Source organism: Pyrenophora tritici-repentis, chromosome 10, assembly GCF_003171515.1.
Source record: "Pyrenophora tritici-repentis strain M4 chromosome 10, whole genome shotgun sequence".
NCBI classification, from domain to species: domain Eukaryota; kingdom Fungi; phylum Ascomycota; class Dothideomycetes; order Pleosporales; family Pleosporaceae; genus Pyrenophora; species Pyrenophora tritici-repentis.
Window position 1 is genome coordinate 2,511,765 of NC_089399.1, and position 19,354 is coordinate 2,531,118.

At 52.7% G+C, this 19,354-nt stretch overlaps 7 protein-coding genes across 7 annotated transcripts; 5 read left to right on the forward strand and 2 right to left on the reverse strand.

The window, feature by feature from the left end:
- Nucleotides 1-583: 583 nt before the first annotated feature.
- On the forward strand, nt 584-1,444 carry PtrM4_047750 (Gst, Glutathione S-transferase; the record flags this gene model as incomplete). Its single annotated transcript, XM_001936601.2, has 2 exons — nt 584-652; nt 704-1,444. The coding sequence occupies 2 exons, from the start codon at nt 584-586 to the stop codon at nt 1,442-1,444; spliced, it is 810 nt and encodes a 269-aa protein (XP_001936636.1).
- A 276-nt stretch (nt 1,445-1,720) lies between these two features.
- PtrM4_047760 (CH multi-domain protein) lies at nt 1,721-4,984 on the forward strand (the record flags this gene model as incomplete). Its single annotated transcript, XM_001936602.1, has 1 exon — nt 1,721-4,984. One exon carries the CDS (start codon nt 1,721-1,723, stop codon nt 4,982-4,984), a length of 3,264 nt encoding a protein of 1,087 aa, XP_001936637.1.
- A 420-nt stretch (nt 4,985-5,404) lies between these two features.
- PtrM4_047770 (ThrS, Threonyl-tRNA synthetase) lies at nt 5,405-7,905 on the reverse strand (the record flags this gene model as incomplete). The annotated part of the gene is made up of 4 exons (XM_066104746.1): nt 5,405-5,774; nt 5,828-7,535; nt 7,598-7,647; nt 7,703-7,905. The coding sequence occupies 4 exons, from the start codon at nt 7,903-7,905 to the stop codon at nt 5,405-5,407; spliced, it is 2,331 nt and encodes a 776-aa protein (XP_065959310.1).
- Nucleotides 7,906-8,302: 397 nt separating this feature from the next.
- Nucleotides 8,303-9,726, forward strand: PtrM4_047780 (GAR1, RNA-binding protein involved in rRNA processing; the record flags this gene model as incomplete). The annotated part of the gene is made up of 6 exons (XM_001936604.2): nt 8,303-8,378; nt 8,430-8,477; nt 8,525-8,625; nt 8,680-8,825; nt 8,875-9,077; nt 9,632-9,726. 6 exons carry the CDS (start codon nt 8,303-8,305, stop codon nt 9,724-9,726), a joined length of 669 nt encoding a protein of 222 aa, XP_001936639.2.
- A 624-nt stretch (nt 9,727-10,350) lies between these two features.
- PtrM4_047790 (DUF95 domain containing protein) lies at nt 10,351-11,051 on the forward strand (the record flags this gene model as incomplete). The annotated part of the gene is made up of 3 exons (XM_001936605.1): nt 10,351-10,535; nt 10,614-10,885; nt 10,945-11,051. The coding sequence occupies 3 exons, from the start codon at nt 10,351-10,353 to the stop codon at nt 11,049-11,051; spliced, it is 564 nt and encodes a 187-aa protein (XP_001936640.1).
- A 2,131-nt stretch (nt 11,052-13,182) lies between these two features.
- PtrM4_047800 (Whi5 multi-domain protein) lies at nt 13,183-14,417 on the reverse strand (the record flags this gene model as incomplete). Its single annotated transcript, XM_001936606.2, has 2 exons — nt 13,183-14,292; nt 14,361-14,417. 2 exons carry the CDS (start codon nt 14,415-14,417, stop codon nt 13,183-13,185), a joined length of 1,167 nt encoding a protein of 388 aa, XP_001936641.1.
- A 1,497-nt stretch (nt 14,418-15,914) lies between these two features.
- PtrM4_047810 (metallopeptidase) lies at nt 15,915-18,423 on the forward strand (the record flags this gene model as incomplete). Its single annotated transcript, XM_066104747.1, has 4 exons — nt 15,915-16,214; nt 16,268-16,372; nt 16,420-18,278; nt 18,327-18,423. The coding sequence occupies 4 exons, from the start codon at nt 15,915-15,917 to the stop codon at nt 18,421-18,423; spliced, it is 2,361 nt and encodes a 786-aa protein (XP_065959311.1).
- Between the last annotated feature and the right edge of the window lie 931 nt (nt 18,424-19,354).

The window sequence follows — 19,354 nt, forward strand, 5'->3', positions numbered from 1 at the left end:
GCGTCTACTGGCAGATACTCTTGAGCTCCTTAACAATCACGACCTAACTAGCTGCCTACTGGACCTACACACGTCGGCGAAACACCGTGGGATCAGGCACGCTTGTACCATACCTGCTTCATTTATTCCTTAATCTGTGGGGTTGGCTGGTAGGAAGACGAAGTGCGAGCACTGGGTAGAACATGCGTCCTGGGCAGATGTTCGCAGACGGTTTTTTAAGACAAGGCAGATTTATCTTTGACTCTGAACTGCTAATAAAAATGCACAGCACGGCATCCTGTTGTCCAAACCCTGCAAAGGGCCCGGACAGTAGGCGCTGCGGTCTGCGTCGTGTGAACGAAGATTAGCATGCCAGGGAAAGGTACTATACCTGCGTTGGAATGCTAGTTACCCCGCTTCCGCCTCTTAATATTGCCACGACGTCGACCATGGTGTGATTAATCCTTGCTTATGGCGTCAAGCTTACGAGCCTCGATAATACGTCTATATATTCATGACGATGATTCCCAGCGTTCTGCCGCCCTCTACCTAGTAACTATTGACGAGCCACCAAACGCTTCAGTATTTCCAACAAAAAGCAACTATGGGTAAAGACCATCCCGATGCAGAGCTACATCCCGAGGCCACGGGCTTAGCTGCAGCGACGGTCAAGGTAAGGACTTTGATGCGTCTCAGCATTGATACCACCTAAATAACTTGTTAGGCCCACTCTACAGAGTGTTCGCTTAAGTTGTACTCTGGCTGGTTTTGCCCCTTTGTGCAGCGAGTCTGGATTGCCCTCGAGGAGAAAGGCATCCAGTACCAGTACATTGAAGTCAATCCTTATCACAAACCACAGTCTCTGTTGGATCTCAATCCGCGCGGTCTTGTTCCAACTCTGCAATTCGAGAACAAGCCCTTGTACGAGAGCACCGTCCTTTGCGAGTTTCTGGAAGAGGCATTTCCTAAACATACACCCCATCTGATGCCCCAAGACGCATACGAACGGGCCAGAAGCAGGATTTGGATGGATTATGTCGGTAGTAGGGTCATCCCAGCGTACCATCGCTTCCTACAACATCAAGGCGACGGTCTGGAAGAGAAGCAGAAGGAGCTCCTGAACCACCTCAAAGAGTTCACACGCGAGATGGATGCCGAAGGCCCTTTCTTCTCCGGTCAAGACTTTGGGCTCATTGACATTGTCATTGCGCCCTGGGCGAATAGGCTTTGGGTTTTCGATCACTTCAAAGGCGGCTCGGGCATTCCCGAGGAAGGAAAGGGTGGTGATGATGAAGAGGTGTGGAAGAGGTTCAAAAAGTGGCTGTCTGCTGTCGAGAGCAGAAAGAGTGTCAAGGAGACGCTGAGTGAGAGACAGCATTACCTGCCTATCTACCAGAGGTATGCAGAGGATCGGGCGCAGTCAGAGGCGGCCAAAGCTATCAGGGCTGGCAGAGGCATCCCCTAAGGCGGCTTCTGTGAGAGTGAAAGCCGGATTGGTTGACATGTGATATATGTGCCACGCTAGTGACGTCAAGACGCAACAGCCGTGTCAGTGTTTCGTGTTGTGTTGCTGCGGCAACAATGTTGATGGATGCGGAGCGCACTAACACGCCCCAACCGGCTAAGCGCAAAAGCATCAAGAACGAACTGATGCCGAACTCGCTTGGACAGACGATTCACGCTCACCTATGCGCCGGCGCTCTATACAATTACATCTAATTCAAGCTTGACATCCCTCGCCATGTACGGATACACAGCGGGCACGCCTTGCCCAGCGCCCTGTTCCTCTGCAAACAGCTACTACCCCAGCTACGGAAACCAATACGCGCCAAGCTACCTCGACGACAACACAACAGCAAATCTCGAATACACAACCGAGCTGAAGGCCGCGCCCCGCCAGGCGAAACCGCGACGACCGCTGCGTACTATGCACAAAGCTGCCTTCAACCCGTCGCTAGACATCTTTGAGGATGTCGCGCAAGAGGAGCAGCAGCATGCAGACTTTGAGATGAAGAAGAGAAGCCGCGCGAGCATTGTCCCCGCCGCCACACGAGCGAAGAAGAGTGCAATCCTTGCGCATCCAGCACAGAAGATGCCGAAGCCTGCGCCACCAATGCCAGACCCACAGCACGAGAGAGCACACCGACGACGCATTTCGCAAACACCAGCCGACAAGCATGCAAAAGACGTGAATGCGACAGTGCAGTTACAAGAGGAGGTACTGGAGAGGAAGGAACTCAAGAAGCAGGCCCCCAAGAAAGACTTGCGACGACGCACAATCTACATTCCGTCCGATGACACATCGGTCTTCACCATTCACCCGGGACAGCCTACACACGCGTCGCGCAATGCCAGAGACGTCTCACCGGACATTGGACTGGATCTTGTGACATTATCCGAGGAAGAAGGAAATAATCTGCTGCCAGCGTTGAAGAAAGAGAAGAAGGTACCACGCAAGGCGCTCGCTGCGCCGCCAAAGCGCGGGCCGCTGAGTACGACTTCTCGATCAACACAGAGCGTATCCTTTTCAAGCGACATGATAGGCTCGGGAGGCGGGAAGGAGAATGTACCACCGGGCCTCAAGGTCATCGAAACCAAGGGCAAGGGCATACACATCGATATCAACTTCACTAAGCCAGAGGTGAAGAAGCCAGGAGTAAAGCCCCCCAAGGTTCATTTCAACGCATTCCAAGAGCCTGAACGGACACTACAAACCAAGAAACGGGCAGAGAGTATGCAGAAGCGGCCACGAGCCCAAGTAGACCGCGACGATGCGCCAGCCAAGGCACTCAAGTCAAAGGCTGACGCCACAGCATCTGCTACGAACAGTAGGGCATCTTTGAGGACGACCATCAAGACGGAACGAGCGAAGCTAGCCAGAGCAAATCGCGCGCCGCTCTCTTCTTCACCATTCCACACGGACAGGTCCCCTCCTACCGCACTGCGTCGTCACAAGACTAGAAGCGTTGCTAGCAATATCACCATGCTACACGAAGTCGGCCAGCCACCACAGTCACGCGAGAAGTACCCTGTACTACATGAGGATTTGGCCCAGCCAGAGTTATACGAGGATAATTGGCTGACCTACCAAGAGTTAGCTATTACACAGCTCCTGAACTCTGTGTTCGACTCGGCAAGCAAGGACCCAAACGCCGAGCAGAGCCCAGAAGATTTGCGCAAAAAGATGATTGCCATCTACCATGATCCGACCATGCCCCCTCTGCACAAGCGTCTTCAGGCGTCTTTGCAGTTTGGCGCATTAAGCATTCCGAAGGATCTACTGGCTCAGGCATTACGGCTCAAGGACGATGTAGGTCTGCGCAAGAAATACCTCAATCTTTGGACCAAGACATACGACTTGACTGCGCTGCGAGCCGCAGCTGAGACGATTGTAGGTCGTCAGATCACCACCCCCTGCCGGCTGTCAACGGGATCCACCTGTTCAGATGACGGTTCTCGCCAATATCGTAGTGAACGCCGCGCGATTGAGAGTTTCTTGTCTGCCTTTTTGATCAAAAACGAAGATGCTGTGCGTGTCAAGTCGGGAGGCGGTAGCATTGCCAGTCTCACACGCGGCGACGACGAGTTTGGCTCTCCAGGCTGGTCATGGCGCCGCACTGCACTACGGAGTCTAATGCTCGTTCTGATTCTTGATCAAGCGAAGACGACAGATGCCCTACCAGGATGCCTTTTCCAGACTACCTCACCCTACAAGACGTCTGTTGAGGTTCTCCATCAACTATCGAAAATGCTACTTCCTTCACATGGTGATATCACTCGACCGCTCCATCATCTCAACTACAGGGTCGAGCATGCACAGTACCCGCTTGAGGAGTACACATATCAGATTGACAACATTGCCACTGATCTCCGCGATGGCATCGTTCTAACCCGCCTTGTAGAATTGCTACTCTATCCCTCTACAATACAAAAAGAACATGTCTTCACACTCGCCCTGCCCACTGGCGAAGTACTTAGCTGCTCATCCGATGCCTCGCACAAGGAAACCTGGTTTCTCTCACAACACCTCAAATACCCAACCATCGGCCGACCCCAGAAGATTTACAACATTCAAATCGCCTTGGCAGCTCTGAAAGCTGTCCCAGCTATGCCAAGCGCAGCACTCGTTGGTATTCGAGCTGAAGACATCGTCGACGGACATCGCGAAAAGACGCTGTCGCTCCTCTGGTCCCTCGTTGGCAAATGCGGCCTTGGGGCTTTGGTGGACTGGCCACAGCTTGTTAAGGAGACGGAGCGGTTTCGCACCCAATGGTACAATACACGAGACAGCCTTGCCGGGCGAGCCTTTGACTCCGAGAGTGAAGAAGATACGGCACACGATCTCGACACAATGACGTACCACAAGCGCCTTCTCCTCTCTTGGTCCCGCTCGATTGGCCGTCTTCACGGTCTGCGTGTATCCAACCTGACAACAAGTTTCGCAGACCCAAAAGTTCTCGAGGTCATCGTCGATACATATCTGCCCTCTAACCTCACAACCGCATCGGCGGAGAGCAGTGGACAAACGGGTCTTGCGACTAAGCTAAAAGCCATCGGATGTTCAACATCCTTCATCGCGCTCTTTACGCCTCAACACAGCTCCGCTCGCTCGATTCCTAGCCGCGACTTTACACTCCTTACGCTTACCTTTTTGGCATCGCGTCTCTTGCCACTTGCACGCACACATCGCGCCGCATCGACTATTCAAGCTGCATTCCGCCGTTTCCGCCTCCGCCGCCAGACTCGCAATCGCATTGCTCTTCTCAAAATTTCACATGAATGTGCGGTTGTAGCACAGGCGAGGCAGCGCCTGGTGGATGCGGCGACCGTTGTACAGCGTCTGTGGAAGGCGATTCAGGAGCAGAGACGCACGCAGTTGGAGAGCGATGTCTTGGCCTTCCAGGCACTGGCTAGGGGATGGGCGATTCGGAGGTGGGTGAGACGGATTACGGCTGGGAGGGTTGGTGGTAAGGAGAAGGTTAGGAGGGTAAGGGGTGGCTGGTAGTGTTTGAAGTCTGAGTGAAGACGGCAATGCGTAAACGACGGTAACGATGGGGGAGTGTTTTTTTTCAAATGGAGTTTTTGCTTTCAGACGGGTTCTATTGGTATAGGTTTTATTGAAAACGGCGTTGGGCAAATAGGCTTTGCAGGGCGTTGGGATATCGGTTCTTCTGCGAGCAATCGCCACACACGACACATATTGTTCACACACTGTCATCTCATTCACTTGTTCCATGAGCGGCATTCGCTTCAAGATGATCAACTTAGCTCCTTGGCCATGTTCTGTAACACTTCCCTGACCCCGTCTGTAAGATGCTTTCTACAAAGCTACGCACATGCCATTTCCCATACTTTTACCTCATCAAATCATGTCTCATTTATCGTACGTTCCTAGTGCATCCTAGTCTTTTTATTCCACACGACCTTAGACCTTGTTCTCAAACCTGCGCTCGTCCCTCAACTCGACCAGTTTCTTCACGGCTTCATCAAGCGGTACAATGACGCCACGCTGTTGAGTCTCCTGATCGTCACGGTTCCTCCAGTTGACAGCCCTCGCCTGTTGTTCCTCGGCACCAACGACCATGATGAAGTTGTAGAGGGCGAGTTGGGCAGTGCGGATCTTCTTCTGCATAGTGTTACCGCTAATGTCAATGTCGGCGTGGAGACGGTGCTTGCGGAGCTCGGCTTGCACTTCTTTGACATAGTCGTTCGCACCAGGCATGACGGGGATGACCATGACTTGACGGGGAGATAGCCAGAAAGGCCAACGGCCGGCAAAGTGCTCTGTAAGGATACTACATCTGTGTTAGCGCTCTTTTCATAATAACCGTGGAAAGAAGGGGCTTACGCAATGAAACGCTCAAAGGAACCATAGATGGCGCGGTGAATCATGACAGGGCGAGCGTAGCCTGGTTGTGGTTCCTTGATCTTCTTGGGAATAGTGACATCGGCACCTTCCAGCTTCTCCTTCTTCTGCTCGATATGTCCACCTTCTTGTGGTTGATCCTTGTTCTTGACAGGTATGACCTCAGATGTCATGTACTCAAGCTCGAATTGGTTCGGAAGCTGGAAGTCAAGCTGAATAGTGGCGCACTGGAACTCTCGCTTGAGGGCATCAGAGATGGTGATGTCAATCTTGGGTCCATAGAAGGCTCCATCACCAGGATTTAGCTCCCAAGCGCTGCCACCTGCGGCAGTGAACTGGTTCAAGGCCTCAGTCAGCTTCGCTTCCGCCTTATCCCAAGTCTCGATGTCTCCGAGGAAGCCCTCAGGACGAGTGCTCAGCTTCATCTTGAAAGTAAAGCCAAACTTTCCGTATACTGCCCTTAAGAAATCAAATAGCGCGGAGATTTCCTCTGTGATCTGATCCTGGGTACAGAAAACGTGAGTATCGTCCTGTTGGAATCTTCGCACTCGGGTAAGACCTGTGAGTGCACCGCTGGCTTCGTTTCGGTGCAGGATACCGAAGTCGGCCATACGAATTGGCAATTCCCTGTAGCTTCGCTCGCGATGCTTGAAAATCAGACAGTGACCGGGGCAGTTCATTGGTTTCAAAGCCCACTTCTCCTTCTCTACATCAAAGGTGAACATGTCATCAGCGTAATGCTGCCAGTGGCCAGAAATCTTCCACAACGCGGAGTTGTACATGTTTGGTGATCCAACTTCTTGATATCCGCGGTTCCAGTACTCTTCACGCAAAAAGGCTTGTAGTGTATTGTAAATAATTTGGCCGTGTGGGAGGAAGAAACAAGAGCCAGGACTAAACTCGTGGAAGAAGAAGAGTTCTTGTTCCTTTCCAATCTTGCGGTGGTCACGTTTGGCAGCCTCTTCGAGAAATTTGAGATGCGCCTGCATGGCATCCTTGTCGGGGAAGGAGACACCATAAATACGCTGTAAGCTGTCGTTCTTGGCGTCTCCCAAGAAGTATGAGGCCGAGTTCTTCATGACCTTGAACTGCTTTATCCGGCCAGTGTGTGGTACGTGTGGTCCGCGGCAGAGATCGATAAGTGGTCCGTTGCGGTATACGGTTGTGAAGGTGCCGTCGGCAATCTTGTCCTTGATGATGTGCTGCTTGTACTTGTTCGACTTGAACATTTCAAGTAGATCATCCTTTGACAGTGTCAGGCGCTCGAAGGGTTGCTTCTCCTTGACAATGCTGCTGACAATGGTCTCGAGCGGCTTGTGATCGGCAGGATCAACTGCCGCGTTATCTGGAAGGGCCATTTCATAGTAGAAACCATCCTCAATGGGAGGGCCAATGCAGAGATCGCAACCGAATCGGCGCTCGGATGCCTCTCCCAGGATATGTGCGCTCGAGTGCCAGAAGACCTTCTTACCCTCCGGGTCGTCGAATGGCAAGAGCTCTAGCTTGCAGCTCTTCTCCAATGGTCGCTCGAGATCCCACAGTGTTTCCTCGGGCGTGCCTTTGTCCAGGCGTGCGACGACGGTGCGCTCGAATAGGCTCTTCGCGATGTTGCGTGCGATATCGGCTGGACTGGTGACCCATGATTCTCCTTCTATGTTCTTCCCATCTTCCAGTGTGATAGTAATCTTCTCTACGGGCGCAAAATGTTAGTGATGAGGTCAGGCTGATGTTTGGTGGTGGTTGTGAACATACCGCGGGGCTTCTGGGCTATCTCTTCGTCATACTTCGCCTTGAGCTTCTCGCTGTGCACACACGTATCAGTGATATCCAAGCACACGGAAGTGTTAGGTGACTCACAAGATCTGAATGCGGTGGTCGATAAAGGCGGGCGCAGGATCGAGCATCAAGGGACGTCCATCTCCCGAATCTCCCTTCTTCTTCTCTTTTTTTGCTTTCGGGGCCTTGTTCTCCTTTTGTTGGGCTTTCTGCTCGCCAGACACTGCAAGATTCTTCACGCCCTCGACAGCCGAGCTGACGGCATCCTTTACCGCGTCCGCCATGCTGATATTTGATCGAGTCCAAGGCGCGTTCGGCGAGAATGATTTAGCAGTTGTGAGTCAGTCCCTGGGTCGACAGGATCTTCCTGGGCTCTATTGGCAACCAATTACGGTATCACGTGGATGTGACGTATTATAACACTAGAGAATATCGGTGACTCTTGACTGCTGTGATTACAGCTTGGGACTCAATCACAATTTCAGAAAGCTCCGCGCGCACGACAGCCCACTTGGTCTTGGCGGATGCATCTAGTGGGGTTATGCGGCGCAAGGAGCCGTCGGCGAAACCTAGTGCCGATTGGCCGCTCCCTGTCGAACTTCATTTTCAGTCGAACTTTTCGCAAAGCTCTAGAACAAGCTCACCTTTCGCGCCTCAAACACACTCGATACAACCAACGACATGGCATTTCGCGGAACTCCTCGTGGCGGTCGCGGCGGCGGCTTTGGTGGACGTGGTGGATTTACTCCCCGTGGTGGTGTGTAGCATTTTTGGAGCTACGCAGGTTTTCATAGCTAATGCGCGACAGGACGTGGTGGAATGGGAGCTTCATTTGGACCCCCAGACACTGTCATCGGTATGCCTTGCGATCGCATAGTGAGGTGTCTTCGCTAACCGGTCTAGAAATGGGCAAGTTCGTGCACGACTGTGAAAACGAAATGTTCTGCGAATCGATAAACACAAAGATTCCCTACTTCAACGCGCCAATCTACCTAGAGAACAAGGTACGCCAATTACGAGAGTACAGGGCGAGGAGAGCACAGGCTGACTAGCTGTAGACGCCCATTGGCAAAGTCGACGAAATCCTAGGCCCTTTGAACCAGGTCTACTTCACCATCAAGCCCCAAGAAGGCATACAAGCAAAGTCATTCAAGGCTGGCGACAAATTCTACATTGGAGGCGACAAGCTGCTGCCCCTCGACAGGTAAGCTAGCCCGGAGGGTTTTTGCGCTTGACGTGCTAATTTGATTTAGGTTCCTGCCTAAGCCCAAGCCCGTTGGAGGCGTTACGAAGGTTAAGAAGCCCGCTGGCGCAGGCCGTGGAGCACCAAGAGGAGGATCCCGTGGCTTTGGAGGTCGCGGCCGTGGAGCTCCCCGAGGCCGTGGCGGACCCCCTGGACGTGGAGGCGGTTTCGGCGGTCGTGGCGGAAGCGGTGGCTTCTCAAGAGGTGGACGCGGTGGCGGCGGCTTCGGCGGACGCGGTGGTGGAGGTGGTGGATTTGGCGGTGGACGTGGACGAGGAGGATACTAAAAGCTTCGATCTGGGACGGCTACTATCTCATCCGGACACGCTGGAAAAGCGCAACCGTGTGCGCTGCCATTTCGGCTCGAGCCTACGATTACCTTCCGATACCATGATCATTTAGCGGCGTTTTGGAGTTGCGTTGGGTCTTCAACATGTCAAAAATATGGCGCCATGTTGCGGGTAGTTTTGAGACGGATGCGCATTCATATTTCCTAGCTGAATCACTTCCAAGTTCAAATTCTTTCGTGAACTTGGGCATCATCAAGTCGTACATGTGGACTTCACACATTGCTCAGGCGCATTGCCAAGGCAGGGAATGCGACGTGTGATCCTTGACGGATACAATCTGCTACTATGTGTACTTGGGATGAGCGCTTCTTGATGCGCTCAGACATGTGACACATCATTATAAAATCACGACACCAGACACTAACATTGATCCAAGTCCGGACATATCACAGGTGACATCAGACTCACACAATACAGACGGTAAAAAAGATTTCAAGCATGTCCAGAGTTCCGACGCGTCTAAGATGAATAATCCTGTTCCTGGTGATGGGACTTTCTGCCGCACCCAATAGAGTTGTTTTCCCGCCCCCATCCCCAGCCATCGTGCTCACGACGGCGGTCCTCGGAACAAGAATAACAGGGTCTATAGGGGCTTTCGCAATTCCCATGTTCGATTCCTATCGTCTCATGCATCGTCCCCTTAACAACTATTTAACCTGGTCCTTTCCTGCACTATTGCAGGTGTTCAGACACCTCCGAGGCCTCCGCATTCTGCCCCGCAAAACTCGCTCGTTGCTCAGGCTACACATCACAACATTCACTCCCCTGCTTGCACCGGCCGTCCCGCCGACTGTACGACGACGCGCATAATCTCGTCAAGGAAATCACAACTGAGGAATACGTTTAATTGAAGACAAGAGAGTATCCCACCATTGTGGAATAGGAGAAGCAGGTGATTGCGCCGCCGCCAAGTCTCCAAGCCCAAGCTGCGGAAAACCGGCCTGCAAAACAAGTATACAAAGCTTCAAGCACTCCCTTCAAGGCGGTGCAAGGGCCAAAACAAAACAAAACATCTGAGCATCAACCTCGGTCGCCTACGTACGACCACAACGATAACGCCCTCGAAATCCAACCATCAACGCAATCGCATACTTGGACGCGCTCGACAGGGCCTCAGAGTGTGACAACCCGATACAATGGCGCGGGCAGGACATTCAGGCACAGTCGTGGGCTCGGCCATAGTGGTGCGAGAGAAGTACTACTGGCCAGATCTTCAGCTCAACATCTGGACAATTGTCATGCTAGCCACAGCGGGAACAATCTTAGGCATCAACGCACAATTCATGTCAATACAGGATCGAATGGGCCTCGGGACGCCATGGTATGATTTTCTCTCTTGCTAGTTCTTCACGTACGACGCAATACACGGTACAAGGCCGTTTTTCTAACGCTTCCACAGGATAATGCCGTATGGCGTGACTGTCGGCACCCTCGCCATCATCTTCATCATCGTCGAAATCGTCTACATTGCACAACGTAAACTTCTTCCCGGCATTATGATGCTGCTGTCGTTTATTCTGCTCGTTCTATTCATCGCTGGTATAATCGGTACTGCGATTCAGCTGTTCGCCGGCCCGAACATCAACAATCAGTGCAATACTTATGTATTCAACAACGGTGTTAGTGGAGCGAACATTGAGACGCTGGCATTCTTGCAGCAGAGAAATATCTGTAAGTCACATGCGTATACCATGGCTGTAAGAGGCTATACTGACTTTCTTGTCCTGTAGGTCAGTGCTGGCAGGCTGAATTCGCCTTCTGGATCATCGGGTCCATATTCCTCGTCTGGATGATGGTCATGGCGAGTCAAGTCAACTCGAATCAGTACGTTCGGTGAGAAATATTCCCCAAGCAAGCATGTATTCCATTCTTCTTCGTATACATAGTTTCTTTCAAATTTTTTTCCTGATGATTAGCGGTCACATGTGATGATCTGTCGGTTCCACGTCAATGGATCTGTTCAAGAGTAGCGGTAGCAACGGTCACATGAGAGGAGCCGGTGTCCATTTTTACGTTCACGAGTTATGGCAATGTAATGCATGAAAGATGCCCTGGGTCCACCATCGACGGGGGGCGGAATTGACGCCTAAAGGGGTTGTTTGTAGCTATAATATCAGAATATAGACACAGGATTCTATCATGATCCCTCAAGCCACCTTTCGTCTCCGCCGCAACCGACTTGCTAACTTCCGATTTCACGTGGTTTAACCGAGAGAAAAAAGACTATTGCCAGAACCGTGTAAATGACATACCGGTTCATTACCGCAGCTCGGAGATAAAGCTATTCGCTACAGTTTACGCCATGGCGAGATACATGGCAAGGGCTGACGAATACGACCTGAACATCCCATCGCAATTACAATACGCATGGTCCTCATCTTCCTTTTTTGTCCCAACACTAGAGTCGTGCTTTTGTCTCGTCTCGAGAAGGGGGGAGTGTGGATAATCTGGTTAAACCAGTTACATGTTTCAGGTGTCCCAGTTGTACGAACATCATGCACGTCACGTAAAAATCATGAATCACAAGTCCAAAATTGTCTGGCTACATACCATGGAGGCGAGCTAGTCGTCGTCCAGTCGACAATACACCACCAGCCACACAACGCAACCCAACCACCCAGCAACTCTAGGTGGTCCCCCCTGTCGCATACCCCAATCGCCGATCATCTGCGCCAACCCAAACGTGGCTCACTAAGCCCTTTGGTTGAATACCCTTCTTACCTCATTCGTTGCGGAATACAATACAGAGCAGAACCGTAATTAGCCCAGCCACCCCATTTGAAGGTCGCAACCCAGCAGCCTACTGCTTACCTTTACCCTTCCCAAGTTCCCACCGAGGCATACGCCAACACCCAATCACACATGCAGGCAGCGCACACGAAGGAAGCGCGGAAGACCGCGTCGGGCGCGTCGTCGGCTTTTGCGGGGCTACGCTGTCTCTCTGCCTGGGGTTGGGTGTGTGAGAGAAGGAGCAAGGATCATGCAGCTGGCAAGAGGCGGGGTGAAGGGCTGCGTGTGGCTGGCTGGCTGGGTCGTTCCTTGTTCGGAAGGGTTCTTCTCCTTCTTCGTCTTTGTTCCTTCTTATCAGCGGTGTAGATGTGGGTGGACTGATCTGAGGCCGTTGAGGACAAGGGAGAGGACGAGGCGGTAAGTCTAATTCATGGTGGCGGTGAAGACGGAAGATGTAGGTACGATGTGTCGACGACGCTCTACCAGAACAATGGAGAGCGCCCGGTCGGATTCTACACATGGTCTTCTGTTGATCAAGTTTGCAATTTGTCACAACCCTTCCTGGCAGCTGCATTGGCTATCGTGAGCTCAAGTACTATAGCTTGATTTTGATTCGTTCACAGTCGCTGTCTAATTGCATATTTGGCACTTTAGCGAACAGTCGAAAGCATGAGTGTACACCATGTCAATGTTGAATGCATCTGATTATTCGCCTATGTGATCATGCCACAAACGCAAGTGCATCCTATGGGTGCCTAACTGAAGGTTCGGTCTTGAAATGCCGATAGCCGAACGATGTGCTGCTGTGCAACTCTGCAGTAAACAAAAAACGTAGAAAAGAGCATAGAATACAGTCACTATAAAATTTGCGTGAACAAGGGTAAACCGAAAAGGGCGCAAGGTACAAAGCGCGTGCGGTAATAGGTTTTGCGCCGAGGGGTAGTTGGGGAATAAGGACAAACGTAAGAAACGTATGCAATGATGCAAAGGGTATGTCGGATGTGACATGAAATCTTGCCATAAATCCGTGATGGGGCACGGTCTCACAACGCTTCCATAAACGCCATGCTTTTCAAAATGTAAATGAACAAGAGAGAGTGATGCCAGTCGGTCGCATCAACACATCAGCAACTGTGTAGTGTACCAAAGGTTTTATAGTCTTGTCGGGTATCGTGAGGTCATATCCAAGCGGTTGCTGGGAACAGATGGTGATGTATGTCATGTGCTGACGTGGACGGTCACGAGATGAGTTCACCGCCGAGGTCCATGCCAAGGCCTTCTACCTTTCCGATGCGCTCCATGTGTGAATTGTCACCGTTTGGAGGCAGGATAGTATCGAAGTTGAGATTACGTCGTGCTTCTCGCACGGCAGCAGGTGTTCTAGTTGCGACAGGTGTGCGGTTCCATGATGCGTTGGCCTGGGCAGGACTGGGCGACATGTTCAAAAACTCTGCAAAGTTCAGGGTGGTCGAGGGTGTTGCCAGCCCGAAGCCAGCGTAGTGGGAGCCGCCACCACCGGGTGTAGACATCATAGATGAAGGGAGGGGTGTAGCTTTGGGCGGAGGGGTCGACGGTGCGAGCATCTGCGGCCTCTGGTGGCCTGGGCGAACGGGTGTAGGAGACGTGGCTAGGTACATCAACAGGTTTGCATCGTTGCCGCCCTGTTTGCCTTCCCGGGCTGCACCAGCAGCATTGAATCCGCGTTGTCGTAAACGAGCTGAGCGAGCGACATCAGGGGGCGGTGTGCGTGGGGCTCTCGGCGGCGAGGACTGAAAGTGCGATCTGTTGAGCGAAAAGGATGTAATGGGCAAGTCTTCGTCGTCATCTTCGGAGAGCAAGGGTGAGTGAAGGTGATGATCGGCTATGGTCGATGTTTCAGAAACAAAGGATAAGCTCGGGACGTGCTGACGGCCAAATCGAGCATGTCTGCGATGGTAAACAGGCGACGATTCGGGTAGCTGGAAGCTGTTCTTCCACGAGGTGGCGGCAGCGGTGGCTGTTCTTACTTTGACGCGGGCGTGGTTGCTAGATGCTGGCTGTTTGCTGCGGTCGTAGCGTGGCCGCTTGCTCTCGCCGCCGTAGATGCTCCCCGACCGGCTGACGGAGCGGCGGACCTGGTCTGAGAAGATGGGGGCTTGGAGCGGAGAGGAGTCGAGGACGCTGGGTTGATAGAAGCGCTCAGAGACGCTCGAGACATCGGACATGGCCTCGTTGCTAGAGCCGGGTCGCTTGCGCTTGCGTTCGGCACCGTCGAGAACGGGCTCAATGGCATCCAGGCTGAGGCTCTCCCAGCCATTCTTCATCTTGACGTTGGCCAGTGCGAGGCGGTTTTGCAGTGTCCTCGTCATCTGTGCAGCACAAAGTTAGCATACATGCAACGGCCCTGGGACGGTACAGAGGGCAAAGGGAGACGGACCTTTGAAACGTGGGCCCTTCGCAGGACCTTGGTCGCAACTTCATCCTGTTCAGCCATGGTGGAGCAAGAGGTTGCAAAGGCAACAAGCAACAGCGGGATGGGTGTGGCCTGACGTCTGTCTCACGATGGTAGTTACTGGTACTGCTCCAGCAGCATTTGGGCGGAGCGGAGGTGAGGGCCGGGAAGGAATGTGAGGAGACGGTTGTTTGCGGACTAGCTCAAAACGAGCGGTGGGTGGCACAGGCCGGCCAGGTCAGAGAGTCAGGGCTTGGAAGGAGTGGAAGGAGTGAAGTCGAGCTTGTGGGCTTGCAGGCTTGTCTGGCTCCCGTCCGGCGCTGGAGTCATGGCCAGGCACTGCACTGTAACAAGCAAATTGCTGTCGACGGTTTGGCGAGCGACAGGGGCGGGGGTCCGGTCATGGCTGTGGTAGCGCATGCTGAGTAAGGGGTTAGTGGGTACGGTATTGTACAGATATGTACGTATGTACGTATGTATCGTATCGTATCAATGTTTCAGCGAGCGGGCCGGCCGGCTTGCGCATGCGCCTTATCGCCGCCGCCGCCGCCGCTCGCCGTTCGCCGCAGCGCCGCAGTCCAGGTCTGCGTCTGCGCCCATGTCTGCATCAAGTGGTTGATCAACCTCGAGCTACACCAGATGCGACGAGCGAGCTGCCGTGTCGTGCTGCGCAGCATATAGGTATATGCCATGCCATGCGCATCACATATGCGTCACACTGTACCGTACCTTTGTACGCCTTGTCTGTCGCTTGTCGCTTGTCGCTTGTCGCTGTCAACGACGCACGTCTGCCCGCTGCCAGTCAGTCCCGTCACTCAGTCAGTGCCAGTGCCAGTGCCAGTCGAGCGAGGAAACGAATGTCGCTGTCGCTGTCTCAGTATCAGACTGGGCACGAACTGGGTGCCCAGATAGGCTAGACTGGCTGGACACGGCTATTCGGCCTAGCGCCTGCAAGCAACGTCATTTGGTTGAGTCGCGCGCATGTCGCATGTCGCAAGTCGCAGCTCTTTTGCAACTGCTCAACGTGTATCCGCGCCAGTGCAACCCACCAGTTTGCCCGCCACTTCCTTGGCCATTGCAATTCGAAGCAACAGTAATTCCCTCCCTACTTGCACTTGCACTTGACCTCTACATGTTGGGAAGGCGTGCCGCGCTTCACCACATTAGACATTATTCGGACCTGCTGCTAGCCTGATCGCCAACACGCAAGCCCTACCGGCGCACTTCACGTCGGCCTGCACTCCGCCCAAGACACTTGCAACTTTCTCCTACTCAACTCTCACTTGCTCAACCCCCTCCCCCAGCATCTTCTGCTTCCACTCGCTCTGTTCCACTTGCGTAGCCCGCATACAAGCATAGCTATTGCCATTACCGCTTCTCCACGTCTGTTCCCAGCCCACAGTGACTATCCCACTGCATTACGCGTCCTCCGCAACAGGTCCTACTAGCTCCACATCCACGCCGCTCGTCGCTCGTTACCATTTACGCCTATGACTCCATAATTCGCCCTGTATACCACCCTCGCAGTAGACAGACACGATGCCTTCTTTCTTAAGAAGCCTGGGCAGGAAGAGCAGTCGCATGTCCAAGTCTGGCGACAAGCACCACAATACTATGGTACCACACAATGCCAACGCCCTCAAGCATCGCGCTTCCGCCTCTACTCTGAATTCCTCCCAGGTTGGCTCTTCCACTCCCTCGACTACGCCTGCGACATCCACCACCGACGAAGTCAACACCCAGACCAAAGACCTCACCAATGGCCCCACCCCAGTACCACCCGTACCTTCGCGCCCGCAGCGACCAACCACCGAACCCGTGAAGCGCTATAGCATGAATGTAGGGATACAAACGCGCCTACCATATCATCGTCGTCTAACTTATTCAACCAGGGCTTAGCTTCGCCAATTTCCAATGGCTCCAATGGCTCCAATAGTTCCTTCAGTAGAGTCTCACTGCTCGCACCACGCGTCCTGTCCGTCTCGGATAACTCCTGGGTACGTATGGTTGGCTATAGAACAAAGACAATGCTGATTATTCCTAGGTACATCAACAAGTGCTGCTAGTTTTCGGCCAGATCGGCGAGGCGCAAAGCAAACCGTTGGATGGCACACTGACGGTTAACCACCATCAGGGCCGTTTTCCGTCTACTTGCTGGCCAGTTCACGATTCCTACTTCAAGGCTTTGGTTCACCTGGAGCCTGGCTGGAACAGAATACGTCTAGACTTTTCCTCGCCCAAGATCTCGTCGCCAAGCACCTCCATGTCCGCCCACGCTTCTTTCATCAATATTAACTACCTCCCACTGTCGCATTCTCCACCTCTCCAACTTGCTATTATCCTTGGCCATGACTCCCCAGGAACATATGACGCACCTCCTGAGCGCATCGAGCGAGAAGGGAATGGTCTCGAACTCGCCATCAAGAAGTTTCGAATGTCTGCATATCTTTGGCAAGCCTTTACCGGCGAGCAGATGAAGCGCTATGGTTTCGGTCGCCGTTGTTTCCGCTTTGAAGATGCTTGGGAGCCTGGAACGCTAAGTTATCAAGACTGGGCACAAAACCAGTACAGGACACAAGCACAGGTGCACGTCATTCGCTCTCGGAGATCTGTCGCGGAAATACGTGATTTGCAACACGCCCAACAATACGGCCCAGCCACAAAGAAGAACGAACTTTTCGACATCGCCATAGAGGCATGTAGAGATTACTTTCCAATGGCGCCCGGTCAAAAGCGTTACGTATCCTGCCTATTCCTCGACACTCATTGGGACACGCAAGAACAAACGGTCCGAGGACACGCGGCTTTGGGCGGAGGAACTGAAGACCTAGGACTAGCCATCTTCGGGTCCCATGCGCTTCACAGTTATCCATCAAGTATAGAGGAAGTCTTCCAGGCTTTCCAGGACTGTACGCGAACCGATACCACGTTTGTCGCAAATGATTGCGACGAATCTGGAAGCAGCTGGGAGGCTGCCAACATCGGAATTGGCGCTCATCTCCACGAAACAGGGCATCTCTTCGGCTGTCCTCATCAGGAGTCAGGTGTCATGTTACGCGACTATGTTACGCTTAATCGCACCTTCACATGCCGAGAGCCTTACTCCACCCGCACAAAGTCACCTGGTCAGCAGCTCGTGCTGCCTAACGACGAATGCAGATGGCACAAATTAGACGTTCTGCGCTTCCGATTTCACCCTTGTTTCCGGATTCCAATTGACAATCCCAACATCAATGGAGACGGCAGCGTGCAGGTATGGACAGTTGATGTTAGTCAAGGTGGAGTGATTGCAACCTCGAAGTCCGGCATTGCGTGGGTCGAAGTGTTTGCTGAAGGAGACGATGTTTGCCATCACTGGAAAGAGTTTCCCGAATCGGAAGGCCAATATCCACGACAGGTTGTACTGGATGAAGGCATGGTCCGTTCCCTCCTACCTAAAGAGAAACAGAAGTCACGCTTGAAGGTCGAGGTCTTTTCTGCAGGTGGAGGGAAGCATGTTATCGAGGACTTCAGTCAACTCTCTAACCAGAAGCAAGCCCGTGTCAAGATACCAGATGGTAGATGGGGCTACCGCGGTGGCAAGTTGGGCTACTCGCAAATGGAGGGTTCACGGCCAGAGGAAGTCATCTTCGATTACGTTCACATTCAGACCAAACTCCTACTCAGCATCAAGATATACCACGGCGCAGCAGTGGATGGATTAGAATTTGTCTACGAAGATACAGCAACCCAACTTTTCGGCAACAGAGGAGGTAGCATGACGGAGTTTGCACTGGACACACGCAAAGGAGAGCTTTTGCTGGGTTTCTCTCTACGCGCTGGACTCTGGATCGATGGCTTGCAAATACTAACCAGTTTGGGAAGGAAGAGCGAGTGGTATGGCAATCCGAACGGTGGTAGCGGGTACGTATACGATCAATGTAGGACATGCGCGCTAGCTAACGTTGTCAGACACACGCTCATCCCTCCTCGTGGCTACACAATCGGCGGCCTGTCCGGCTCCTGCGCACAATGGCTTGACGGCTTCTCACTGATCATCACACGGTGATTTCGTCCCTGCCCAGATCAAAGTTCCATCGCCTTTTTTTGCGCCGAGTGGCTCGTCGCAGAATTACGCCAACACCCGCATGTGGTTGAATATTGCTGTGGATCGACATCCTATCTAACCCCGAAGGCGATCGATACCAGGCGCCTTCTTCGCCTCGAGACACGTATAGATGGGACATGCTAAGAGCAGTACACTGTTGTTTTACATGAGGCCTTCTGCGCAGCTATCTTGGTTACCGAGCTAAGAGTTGATTTGGTATATTTGCATACCCGCACATGGGCAACCCCACAGCAACACAGGGTTGCATATGGTTAGCATTGATGCGAAACACTGAGTGGACCCATCACTCGGTCATGGCAGGGAAGGACTTTGCTTCGCACATTTACAGTCATGATACCACAGTCATTAAGCTTGACTTGTTTTGTTTTGTTTTGTTTTGTTTTGTTTCTCTGTAACACCGGCTCTTTGAGAAGAGAAAGCGTAATATCAAGGGCTTCTTGAATAATACATGTCATAGTTTCAGCTCTCCATTGACATGCCATGCTACTTATCTCTCAACGTCACCAGGCAATGGAATAGTGTGCCAAGCTGGTGAACAGACCATTGACGAAAACATAGCGTCGCGAATGTTGGCACAATGACAATCACATGTGCCGACACATTCTGCGGGACAAGCGGTTTGTGGCTGGGGCGGGCGCAGGGAGATGACGTTTAGGCCAAACTTGAAATTCTGGCTCAGCCAACCTAGCCGGCTCAGCCAGGGCCAACGTCACCGCTTGCCTTTGCACCGCCGCCGCACTGCCTTTTGATCAGCAGGCAACAAGCTTTTGACCACCAAAACCCTACTTTTCCTCTCGCGGAAGCCTGGGACCCTTGATCAACTTATCGCACAAAGCGAAGAATTTCTTTTTCATCTTAGCAGGCGATTGCG